General features: G+C 41.7%; 1 protein-coding gene across 8 annotated transcripts in view; it reads left to right on the forward strand.

The window, feature by feature from the left end:
- Nucleotides 1-12,872, forward strand: part of JMJD1C (jumonji domain containing 1C) — a 177,750-nt gene that overhangs the window by 144,953 nt on the left and 19,925 nt on the right. For 7 of the 8 annotated variants that reach the window (XM_069795964.1, XM_069795965.1, XM_069795970.1 and 4 more), the window contains 5 exons: nt 83-1,761; nt 4,877-5,049; nt 5,376-7,585; nt 10,521-10,722; nt 12,482-12,696. In XM_069795964.1, coding sequence (XP_069652065.1) covers nt 83-1,761; nt 4,877-5,049; nt 5,376-7,585; nt 10,521-10,722; nt 12,482-12,696 — 4,479 coding nt within the window. The remainder of the gene's footprint in view (nt 1-82; nt 1,762-4,876; nt 5,050-5,375; nt 7,586-10,520; nt 10,723-12,481; nt 12,697-12,872) is intronic. The other variant, XM_069795969.1, reaches the window with a different exon arrangement.

Here is a 12,872-nt window from a genome sequence, read left to right on the forward strand (position 1 = left end):
GCAGTTATTGGAAAGGGAGGGAGAGCTCCTTAAAACTGTATTAAGACTGAAAATGTGATAGACATGTTTTTATCTTTTACAGAAAACCCCAAAAACAAAACTAAACACTTCCTTAGTAAAAGAAGAAAACCTGAAGAGGATGACAAAAAACTAAATATGAAGAGACTGCGGACAGACAATATCTCTGATTACTCTGAGAGCAGTGACTCAGAAATTTCAAATAAAAGATTAACAGACTCATCCTCAGAGCAAAATTCAGAAAATGAGTTAAAAAGCAAGAACACTTCAAAGATAAATGGAGAAGAAGGAAAATCCCAAACTATTGAGGGAGAGCAGACACTAACAGATAGGCGGTCTCCATGGGATGAAATACAGGAGGATAAAAAACAGGAAGAGACAGAAAGACTGAAGTCATCCGTCTTAGATCAGCAGCAAAAATCTTCACTCCATGCAGCAGAGCAGCCAACACCTTATGAACAGAATGCCAAGGATCCACATGTTCAAGAGTGCAATGCAGAAAAACATCACACTGCGGAATTAAAAAATGAGCAATTTGTACCCAGAGCTCCTACTCCAAAATGTGTTGTTGACATTACTAATGAAAACAACTCTGAAAAGGAGAGCCAGGATAATGCTGCAAGTACCTGTACCTTCGGTTTGCAAACGGTTCAGAAAATAGAATCTCACAGCAGCGATTTAAAACAGCAGTTTGCAAACGCAAATTTCCTTGAAGCAAGAAAACAGGAAGCTGATCAAAGTTGGGTTAGCAGTGTTGTTAACAAAACGGATTTGATACAACCTGGGGTTGTAAAAACGTTATCAGTAAATGAACACTTAAATCCTGAAAAAGAAAAAGTACAGTATGGCTCGTTTATGTCTTCGTTAACTGTAGCTTCTCTAGCAGAAGAGAGTAAACTGCATAAACAAAGTCCAGTCCCCGATTCTGTGAAGTCAAAACCTAGTGCTTCAGTTGATCATCCTAAAACAAAGTCACCTGATGTTAAGCCTAAATTCACCCAATCTTCTGATACTGTGAAGTCGAAGGTTAGTTCCCAAAGCAGCCATGCTACTGGATTAACAAGGTCAGCCAATAAAACTGATCATGATTTGCCTAGGTCTAGTTTTCATGCAGTTCCAGCTAGAGTTAGCGCTCTAGAAGCTACTAAAAGTCCTCTTATCATTGACAAGAACGAACATTTCACGGTGTACAGGGACCCCACTCTGATTGGACAAGAAACAGGAACTAATCACATTTCACCTTATTTGCATCAGCATAATTATCCTCTGCATTCCTCATCCCACCGAACCTGTTTAAATCCCAACGCTCATCATCCTGCATTAACTGGTTCATCCCATCTGCTAGCTGGGTCTTCAGCTCAGGCTCCCTTGTCTGCTATTAACACTCACCCCCTTAGTACTGCATCCCACCATTCTGTTCATCACCCCCATCTACTTCCTGCAGTGTTACCCGGAGTGCCTGCTGCCTCCTTGCTGGGTGGCCACCCGCGACTAGAGACTGCTCATGCTAGCAGCTTAAGCCATTTGGCATTAGCACACCAGCAGCAGCAACAGATGTTACAACACCAGTCTCCACATCTTCTTGGACAAGCTCATCCTTCTGCTTCCTATAATCAGCTAGGGCTTTATCCAATTATTTGGCAGTATCCAAACGGAACACATGCTTACTCAGGACTCGGTCTGCCCTCCTCCAAATGGGTCCACCCAGAGACTCCTGTTAACGCGGAGGCTTCCTTGAGAAGGGTAAGTTGAGCTTGTTTCTTAATGACGTATTTAGCTGGGGCTGGTGTCTCCCAGCGGTGGTTTTCTAGGTACAGATTCGGTAGTTTGTGTTACGCTGGGTGTGCAGTGGTGGTGGGTTTTTCGAGTAGGCAGATAACTTGGAATGGAAATCCACTAGTAACCGCTGTCTCACAGTGGACGTGAATAGGGAGTTCTTCCAAACCTTGATTTCCTAAGTATTTTAAAGAAAGACGAAACGTTTGTTTTGAGTTTATGACCAAGTGAGGTCAACCAGCTGGTTTGGGACTTGGAAGTCCACAGGGTAAATATTTGCTACCTCAAACTATGAAAACCATTGTGTAAGTTAAATACTAGGAGAGGTAGGACAATAGTCTTTATAGTGCAATTTCATGTATGCTCGCTACATAATGGAGAAAGGCTGAGACGGAAGAAGTACCAGATCCAGTGGAAAGTTCTGAAGAGAAATACTCTAGCATTTATAAATCTTTCTTGCACTGTACACCCATTTCGCTTGTCTTTACACCTATCTGTGTACCCTCTCTTGGCATATCGTTCTCTCCCCTTCTGTTCCTGTTGACACACATCCCTGCCTTCCCATCTGCTTTCTACTCTTCTGTATTCAAGTCAGGGTGATTCCTCTGTCTGTATGCTGAGTATAACCACTGAAGTCTCAGAAGAAACGGTTTGTGTTTTTCAGCCTAGCGCCCAGTGCGGCGGCGGTGTTTGGCAGGCAGACGTGGCAATTACAGGAAAAGTTTTCTCAGCTCCTGCAGTCTTGGGATATGGCATGCTCATTGCAGGCACCTTAGAGGAACAGTGTAAGATGAAGCATGTGCAGCGCAGACAGAAACTTTGGAGAGCTTTACTGCCAGCTTCCATCAAACCTCCACTGAGCATGTGCATACTGATTTTTTGAGGCTTACAACTTGGCCTAATTTGGGCAGATTTTCAGAGGGACCACAAAAGGCATGTCGCTGACAGTGGTCCTTCTGCCAGATTGTAAGCCTTTGCGTCAAAGCTTGGAGTTCCTGAATGGTTGTAAAGATTTTTTTCTTTTTCATCATGGGGAAAGCTATTCTTCCCCAGCCTCATTCTTGAGAAAAGCCAAACCATTGTGGCTAAGTCTCTCCCAAACAGTCAGTTTGAGTTGGCCTTGTAATATGAAGTCAGCTTGATCTAAAATGTGATAAGTCAAACGCAGCAGAGGAGAAAAGCCTAAGAGAAAACTATAGGTGGGTTTATCTTTTCATGTTGCTGCCTGCTCCACCCCATACTGAAGTCCGTTTTAAAGAACTTATGATAGACTCTGTTTTCACTTTGGCTGCCTGAAGTATGCAGCCCTGCATACCGAGGCACGTAGCTTTTTAATTATGTTGATATGTGGCAATTGTCTTGTGGTGACTTGTCTTCTGGCTCTTGCACTGGAGGCCTTTTTTTAAATATGTCTTAGAAACCCAGAATGGGCGTTTCCAAAGTCGGTTTGCATGGATGCCACAGTCGCAGAAAAGTTCTGTGTTTCAGCTGTAACAGCAGCAGCAGCCACCCTCAGCTCAGGGCTGAGCCATGTCCTTGTGCTTGAAGGAAGCATGCCCCCAAGCCCACCTTTTTCCTACTGTCCACAGGTGGCTGTGGCAGCTCCCATCTTTGGGCTGGGTTGTAGATGGTTGCAGGTGGAGTCACAAAGCTGTCTGGGCAATGCTTGGTGCTCAAGCAGATGTTCCCCAGCTCCTCTAGGGAGAAGGTGATGGGCCTTTTTTGCATAATACTTTAATACAGCTTACAGGCTATTCGTGGGAACCCACCACAGCGTGGGAACTCCTGGCCTAGGAAATGTGTGCACTAAAACTGTTAGCCCAAACCCACGCGGTTGCTTTAAATATTCAAAAGTACAGAAATCAGAACTTCAAAGTTGTAGCACCTGCAGATCTATTCTGTTCTGTGTGCATGTGTCATGAGAGCTCTTGGCTCCCCTTCTGCTGCAGCAGTTCTCAACTGGGAGTCGTCAAGACTGGGGAGAAGGAGAAGGATGGACTGCTGAGCAGAAGAGGGCACGTTCTGGGCTGTGCCAGGAGTTAGGGATGGAACAGCACTGAGAGGCTTCGGGGTGTGCGCATGAGAGCTCTGCTCACTCTTGTCCCAGTCCCTTCTTGGCTTGTCCCTAGCGCTTGAGCACCACCTCAACAGGGTGCCCTGCCTTTCCACTCCTCTGAGCGTGTTTCTTGTAAGCAGGTCTCAGAGGGGAGAGGGAAAGGGGAGAGGGATGGAGAGCTGCTCTTGGTCTTTTCTGCAGAGTTGTTCACACAAGTTTCAGAGAAGAAAACAGAAGCATACCTAAGTAGTCAATTAAAAAACAGTTTCATAAATTAAGGCTATCACGGTGTGTGTAAACGAGGAATTTGGTATTGCCCACCTTTTGAGTATTTAGGTACACAGCACGAAATTGTGTGTACTGTGCGTTTGCTGTGTTGCAAAGTATGGCAGGCGTGTACATTTATGGTTTTAATAGAGTGCTGCTGATGAAATTATGCCAAATAAAAATGCCTGGCAAAATAAAGCAGATTAATTAGGATTATGGTACTTAATCATTTGGTTGGGTGGAGGGGAGGAGCCATCCAGGAAAGAGATACTTCTGTCCCTTATATTGAGATTTGTTACAAAGCTGGAGATGAAATTGTGTTCCAGAAATACTAAACCATATTTGTCTTTTGAAAGAAATACTTCCTGCAATTCATTGAAGAGCTAATGGTCTGTTTACCAGTAACTGAAGTTAAGTGCTGTTAGACTATCATTGGTTTGCTAATTTTGATGAGCTTGAGATGCCATTCTAGAATTAACTATTCATGCTGAATACTTGAAATTGTAAGAACGCTTCTGAAACATGTAAGCTATTTTGTATGCCGCAAGTCCAAGGGAAGTGCAATCAGATGTTCCAGTTGATCAAAAAGTGACTTAAAATGTTAAATTTTATTTACTGTGTATGATTTGATGCTGAAATACATTACTTCACTCTGATCATTGGTAGGACTTGATACAGTAACTCTTGTGGTTCCATGATTATTTTGAAATCGTGATTTTTTTTTGTTTGTTTTTGTTTTGTTTTGATTGGTGTTAACAGAATACTCCCAGCCCGTGGTTACACCAGCCCACCCCGGTGACCTCAGCTGACAGCCTTGGTTTACTGAGTCACATTCCTGTGCGACCATCCAGTGCAGATCCCCTTCGGCCTCTCAAACTGACAACGCATTCCAGCCCGCCATTGTCCAAAAGTATTGTAGAGCATCACAAAGAGTAAGTTTACTGTTTAATTCTGTGTGAGAGGGTACATTTCAGCAGCTGATTTTGTCTTCTAGCTTGCTTTTAGTTTATTTGTAAACATAGGTGCCTGTGATAGAGAAAAGCTTGTCAGTATTACTGCAAAACAGACTCTGCCCTGTTGACTTGGAATGGTACTTGAGTTCCCGAGTCACCTGAAGACTTCTGAAAATTGTACCTAATATAAAGAAAAGTTTGTGCTAATAGCTAATCTTGTTCAGAGCATGGGAAGAAAGGTCTTCCGTTTAGCATGTTGCGCTACATTCAGACTAACCTGTATTTGCTTAACCTTATTCAAACAGAGAACTGGAGAGGAAAGCATTTATTGAGCCTTTACGTTCTGTTACGACTGCACCAGTAAAGACGGAGCTAGAGCAGAGCAGAACACAGGCAGCAAAGGAGAGCCATATGCACAGACATTTTGCAGATCCAATGTTGAACCAGCTGCCAAGGCCACCACAGGAGTCTGGGGAGCGACTGAGCAAATACAAAGAAGAACACAGACGGATACTCCAAGAAAGTATTGAAGTTGCTCCTTTTACAGCTAAAATAAAGGCACTGGAGGGAGAGAGAGAGAACTACTCCAGGGTGACATCCTTATCTTCAAGTCCCAAAAGCCATTCAGTAAAATATGACAAAGACACCGAACGCTCTATGTCAGAACTGTATAAAATGAAGCATTCGGTTCCACAGAGTTTGCCACAGAGTAACTATTTCACCACCTTGTCTAACAGTGTAGTAAATGAACCGCCGAGATCGTACCCCTCAAAGGAAGCTTCAGGCGCATATGTTGATAAGCAAACTAATTGTCCTTCAACAGCAGCTAGTCCCCAGTCTCTCCCCTCTTACATTTCTTCTCTTTCAAAACCTCCACCTTTAATTAAGCACCAACCAGAGAGCGAAGGCTCTGCGAGCAAGATACCCGAGCAGCTTTCACAGTCAGTGCAGTCTCACTCTGTAAATTCTTTCAGAAGTGACAGCAGGAGCCCTACTCAGTTGTCAATCTCATCTTCAAATACACTCCGGAGTATGCCTGCCTTGCATAGAGCCCCCGTGTTTCACCCCCCTGTGCACCAGAACCTGGAGAAGAAGGAAAGCAGCTATAGCAGCCTTTCACCTCCGACTCTAACCCCTGTTCAACCTGTTAGTGCTGGTGGTGGCAAAATACAGGAGTTGCAAAAACCACCAACTTTAGTACCTGAACCGAAGGAAGCTCAGACTGTTTACAAGGGCACTTCTGAACAGAATTTATCAGAAATATGGAAGTCAAATAATGCCCCAAATAACGAAAAAGTGGATTGGCACGTTGAAAGAATGAGTGGAAAGTCACAGTCCGCTACAGCATCTGTTATTGTGCGTCCTCCTTCTAGCACAAAATATGATAGCGTACCAGTAATGCAGTCTGCTTCCAAAGATCGAGTTAGTGAGAGATCTTCAGCTGTGACAAATCAAGCAGATTGCCTGAAAACAGCGGAAGCCAGGGAGACTGGAAGAATCATTCTGCCAAATATGAACTCAGACAGTGCTCGCACACAGTATGAAAAGAAATTTCCAGCTGTCTCGCAAGGCAGCATTCCTCATGCTGTCTCCCCTACCACAACTATGATCTGCCGTACCAAAACGGATGTCACCGCATCAGCAGCAACAACTACCAGCGTGTCAAGCTGGGGTAGTTCAGAAGTGACTTACTCCTTATCGAATACGGTCTTGGCCTGTGCACCGCTGGAGTGTACTGCCTCGAGAGCAGCAAGTCAGGCGGTAGCACAGACCCAGGAATGCAAGGTCAGCACTACAGCTCCGGTTACACCCGCAGCTGGCAAGACAGGCAGCACTGCTCAGCCCTCCTCAGGATTCTCCACCTCCACCGACTTTGTCCATTTGAAAAAGCACAAGGCAGCGTTGGCTGCAGCTCAGTTTAAAAGTAGTAACACCAGTGAGACTGAGTCCAACTCTGTGAAGAATCAGACATTTTCAACCTCTGTCTCCCTAGACAGTGCTATCGTCTGTAATACAATAAACAAAGCGAACTCTGTAGGCAGTGGGCAAACTTCCCAGACGAGTCAGCCAAACTACCACACTAAACTGAAAAAGGCTTGGCTAACAAGACATTCGGAGGAAGATAAAAACACTAATAAAAAAGAGAATTCAGGGAACAGTGTTTCAGAAATTATTAAGCCATGTACTGTCAATTTAATAGCTTCTACATCAAATGAGTTGCAGAATAACATAGATAGTAAAATCTTGGCAGATAAGTTTGCAAAGGAAGATAAGCACCCTAGGAGAAAAGCAAAACGAACTTACGAGTCTGGCTCTGAAAGCGGAGACTCTGATGAAAGTGAGAGCAAGTCAGAGCAAAGGACTAAAAGGCAGCCCAAGCCAACTTACAAAAAGAAACAAAATGATTTGCAGAAAAAAAAGGGTGATACAGAGGAAGAAGTAAAACCGAATGGTGTTCTTAGCAGGAGTGCCAAAGAAAAAAGCAAGCTGAAGTTACAGAGCGGCAGTAACAGCAGTGAGTATATTAATCTGATTTAGAAGAGACAGACTAATGTAAAGTCTAACAGTGTTAAATCCTGGAGGGTTTGTCATGCACAATAGCTGGGAAAAGAGTTAAAAAGCATGCTTATGTAAATGAGTAGGTCCAGATTTATCTGCCTTGAGGCCATTTGAAATACCCTGGTTTAAGAAGTTCAGTATTTTGTATATATGTGTTAACAAACTGGTTCTTGGCCTAAAAATAAGCAGTAAACAAACTGGTTTATGCTGTCCATCAGAATTCAACAGACTGGTGCATATAGTTGTGCCACTTGTATTGAGAGAGATTTTAAAATTTTTTTTAAAGACCTAATGCATTTATTTTTAGAGCACTACTGGAGGGAGAGATTCTCTATTGTTGAGCTTTAATTCATGCTTTGATCAGGAAGCCAGAGGCAGTTCCTTGAGAGCCTGATGCTACTCTGTTATGATTTGATTAATTTAATGAAAGGTTTGAGGGAGAGTCATTTCACACTCCTACCTAGCATGTGTATTACATGGTGTAAACATCCCTCTTGTTTAAGGAATAAAGAAATTTAGGGAAATACAAATTTCAATTTAAATGTAATACTGTAGCATGTAGCAGATTGTAACTAGATTTATCTGAAGAGAGAAACTGGTCTGCCAACATGAGAGATTTTATTTAAGAACTTACCTTATTTTTTATTCCACTTTATTCTTCTCCAAGGACTATTCTTTTGTCTTTGTTCTGGCTGAGTATGAGAAAGTCTACCATTAAATTACTTTTTGCAAGAATTTTTAAGTACAGGTAGTAAGAAAATGACTACTGCTCCCTGTAATTACATTCTCTGGCTTTTCACTGCCTGGTGTATAAAGTTACTCCTCTGGTATCTGAGAGTACTTGATGCTTAAGTTGTACTGGGTGCTGGAAGTGTTGCAGTCCGTCTGAGGTATTCTGGCTTGGGTCCAGTGATAGTAGTATTACCTTCCCCCCCCCCCCCCCCCCCCCCAACTAAAGGGAAGATCAAGGAGAACATGCCTATAACGTCTTTCTTGGTTTTACTTCTTAAACTGTGAATGTATACATGTAACATGTTAGGTCTGTATGACCTTTGTATTGTTGCAAAAGAATGTTTGTTGTAGAAGGATTGCTTACCTAAGTTGAGGGAAGGCAGTGACTTCTTGTTTTGGCTAGTGATACCCAAGTATAAAAGTGATATACGATAATACATTATGGAGCTGTTTCATGGGTAGGACTTGGTATTACGTTCTGTTGTGAGTCGCACAGCCCGTGTCCTGCACATTAACAGGTTGGGCCTGTCCCGCGGTAGCAGCTGGCCTGGGATCAGACCTGGGATCTTTCTGTGTTTCTCCTACTTGACCCATTAAATAGATGAGTGGTTCCGGTACCCTTGTCAGTTTATCTTGGGGGAGCTTTGTTATAATTTCTGAGAGAGAACTGGTCAGAGATTTTCTTACGAAAAGGACTTTCCACAAAGATGTATACAAAACCACAGTCAACCTTGAGGAGCTTTCAGGAAATAATGGGTCCCTATGGAACGGCTGCCTGGGCTCCCCGTAGGTGGCTGAAGATAACTGTGCTGCAGGATCTGGGGCTTGGTGGCAGTTTTGCAATGTGGGTGGTATCTGGATGCTGCCAGGGTTGAAAACTGCTTTGTCCTGATGCTGTTTCGGCAAGCCCCGGGAGCCTGTGTGCTAGCCAGCATGCTCAGAGCTCCAGGCTGCAAGGCTCCCTCCTGCAAAGCAAGTCATTTTACAGTTCTGCAAGCACTGGGGGTCTTCCAAGTTTCTGCCCACAGAGCTTGAAGTCTGGCAGCATCCAGATGACACCCAGGATCTCTGGTTCCAAGGCAGAAAACATTGTTTTAGACCAGCAAACCTGTACTTTGGCCTTTTCTGCTCTCGAGTTTTAATCCAGTTACTATCATGCTCCTTGGATGAGTTGGGAGTGGATTTTGTAGGCCGTGAACTGAGGCATAGGCGGTCTGTCACTTGCAAAGTTTGCACAAGTCATCTCTGGCAAAGTACAGATCTTAACCCAGGTACCAAGTCCGAAGTTAGCACTCTGACCTCTCTATCGTCCTACATCAGATCCCTGTTTACAGGACATGAACTTTGAAGAGCAGTGGTAGATGAAATGACAGATTCTATCTATCTGCAGATAAAACTAGTACCACTTTTAAAAGTCATTAAAATGGAAGCCTGGTTAGATAAGAACAGGGTTCAGTTTCAAAACGTGTATGTGAAAATTGCACATAGTAGTCAATGGATTTGGTCCTTGTGTTACTCAGGGTCAGATCTGCTGACTTCAATATAGAAAATGGAATTGTACTACTTAGCCTTGCAAAGCCAATAAACTTGACAGGGAGTGAATGGATTCTGTTCTTCTTATGCCACATATTTTATATTACGTTCAGATGAGTTACATGTGAATAGAGCTGCTCTTCTGTAATCATATCTGTAACCCTCAGCAAAAATAAATTTTGAAGAAGTAGGATATGGGTCTTTTTTTAAGCTCTGCTTTCATTCATTAAATTGTTGCCTTTTTTGCATACATCTTCACTTGAAAAAGAATTCAAACCTTTCTTGGGGTATTGTATTTCTTTGCTTGGTTTGTAAGAATGAGATTCTGAAGGTGGTTTTGGTGGAATATTTGGTGAACAATACACCTAATATAAGAGAAAATACAATGTTGTAGGTATTTCTGGTAGCTCAGCGGGTACTTAACTGTGCTCCTGCCTGTGTAAGTCTGATTGATAGCTATGTTTTTTTCAAGTTCAGTGCTGACAGGCAGACAAATGGAAGTACTAATGAAATATGTTGTGCAGGTAACAGATGTACTTTCTGAAACATTGAACGCTGACTGATCTGACTGGGTTCTGTGAATAAGGGCTCCAGTACCTCATCTGAAACTCTCCTTACTTTTGCAGCTGGTATACCTCGCTCAGTGTTAAAAGATTGGCGCAAAGTAAAGAAGCTGAAGCAAACGGGAGAGTCCTTTTTGCAGGATGATTCTTGCTCTGAAATAGGACCAAATTTGCAAAAATGCAGAGAATGTAGGTTAATAAGAAGTAAGAAAGGAGAAGAACCAACTCACTCACCAGTATTTTGTAGATTTTACTACTTTCGGCGGTAAGTACAGCTATTTTCCTGACATTGTGGAGTTTTAACTTTTAAAAATGATACTGACAAAGACTTGTGTGCTTGAAAGCTTGTCTGATTTTTCTGGCTCAGTCAGTCTGCCTGATAAAAGACACCATCTAATTTAACAGTATTTACATTTTTATTTCTTACTTCTTTTGTGGATTGACTTCATTGCTGTTTAAAGCTTTATAGTGAAGGGATCAGAACAGCTGCCCAGTGTACCTTAGGCAAGCAGAAAATACAGCACATCACCATTACACAGGTGTCTGACATTTGAAGTGGGATTTTCAAAAGGCAAGCTTCAATTATTCTGGACAAGTTGTAAAACCGCAGAGTTGCACTTTTTCGTAATTGTTCTTATGCCAGTATATGGTGGGAATGCTGCTCAAGGTTTTCTGGGAGTTTTCTGAGGACAGAGGAGTTGCGACCTCCTTTTTCACAATTAATGGCCAATCAAGGAAAACTCACAATTCAGGAAGATAATTTCCAGGATGCAGCATAGCGTATGTGGTGCAGGCAGCACAGCTATTGAGACAGAACAAAACAGCTTTAATTTGCATGCAGCCTGTGTTGTCAGTATATATCCAACTTGTTTTGAACAGGAAATTTTTCACTAGATTGGGCTTAGTATGTTATAATGAAGCTTTAGTTACAAGACTTGGTAGTCCTACAGGAATCATTTCAAGGTTGGACTTGGAATACCTTCTTGCGTAAGAATATTTGCTTCCTAATGTGGCAGTGTCAGAGTTTTGGGTTTTTTTCTCCTCTATAAAGGAGAGAACGTCAGGGATAAAGTTTTGCCAACATTTGAAAACACAGTTATGGAATTTAAAAATGTGAATGTTTTGAATATATTGCAGTAAATTTTGCAGCAGTTTTAATTATTTTCATTGTGTTTAGATAGTAGGGCTTGAATTGTGAACAAAGTTTGCCCTACTGTTGGAAGTTGTTACTGAGAATTCATAATTTCTTCTTTTTCATTAAATACATATCTAAATATCATTTTTTGGTACTCAGTTCTGAACTCAGGACTATTTTGCTTGCATTGCTGTAAAATTCCTTAACTGCTATAATAATTGCATATGTATAATGAATTATCCTGTATTATACCAGATGGAATAATTGATTGTTACTGCTTAAAAATAGGCTAAGTATAGCCAGGGTTAGTGGAATGGTAGGGTAGGATAACAGGAAAGCCCTTTGTTATTTTAAAGGTCAGAAATTAGTGGATACAAAAATGTTATCTTGGCATTCATGATTTGTTCTGCCTAGAAAGACTTAAATGTAGTGTTCAAACTCCTGTTTTCTGAGTATGAGAGCAGTAGGATGGAAAGATCTATAAAATATGAGTCAGACTGAATGATTGCTATTACAGACACTCCAAAAATTAAAGGTGATGAATAGGTGGAACCAAACTTTGGCAAAAAAAGAAAAATAAGAGAATTTTCTTGTCTGCAATTTTTAAGCAGTAATAAATGTTACAGAGAGAGAATGATAAGTAAACTGAGTGCAGAAAGTGCCTAAAAAATTAGTTTTAGTTTTCATGCTTCCTTACTGTTTGTTTTAAAACCGTTTTTGGCAGTAGGATTTATTTTTAAATTAAAAAATAAGGCAGGATGCTAAAGAAGGTAAAGAAAACTTACTTGTTGTAAGACATAAGCATAAGCAGTAAGGTGAATCAGCAAGTAAACTGTAAGTCACAGAATATAATGACATATGCATTTAAACTATCTGTTCTCATTTTTAGGTTGTCTTTTAGTAAGAACGGAGTGGTTAGGATAGATGGTTTCTCCTCTCCTGATCAATATGATGATGAAGCACTGAGTTTATGGACACATGAAAACTATGAAGATGATGAACTGGACCTAGAAACTTCTAAATACATTCTAGATATCATAGGTGATAAATTTTGTCAGTTAGTAACATCTGAGAAAACAGCCATGTCCTGGGTGAAAAAAGATGGTAAGGAAATCTCAGATGCTCTCAAGTGTTCTGCAGTTTTACTCGAATGTTTGCATTCATCGTGACCCATTGCTTTCTTTCGAGTAGCTCACTTCACCGGACTGTTGTGTTGAATTTTCCTAGGCTATTTTGTAAGAGCATATGTCAGGAAGGGGCAGGGACCTTCCTCAATGGGC

This window comes from Haliaeetus albicilla, chromosome 11 (genome assembly GCF_947461875.1).
Source record: "Haliaeetus albicilla chromosome 11, bHalAlb1.1, whole genome shotgun sequence".
Classification (NCBI taxonomy): domain Eukaryota; kingdom Metazoa; phylum Chordata; class Aves; order Accipitriformes; family Accipitridae; genus Haliaeetus; species Haliaeetus albicilla.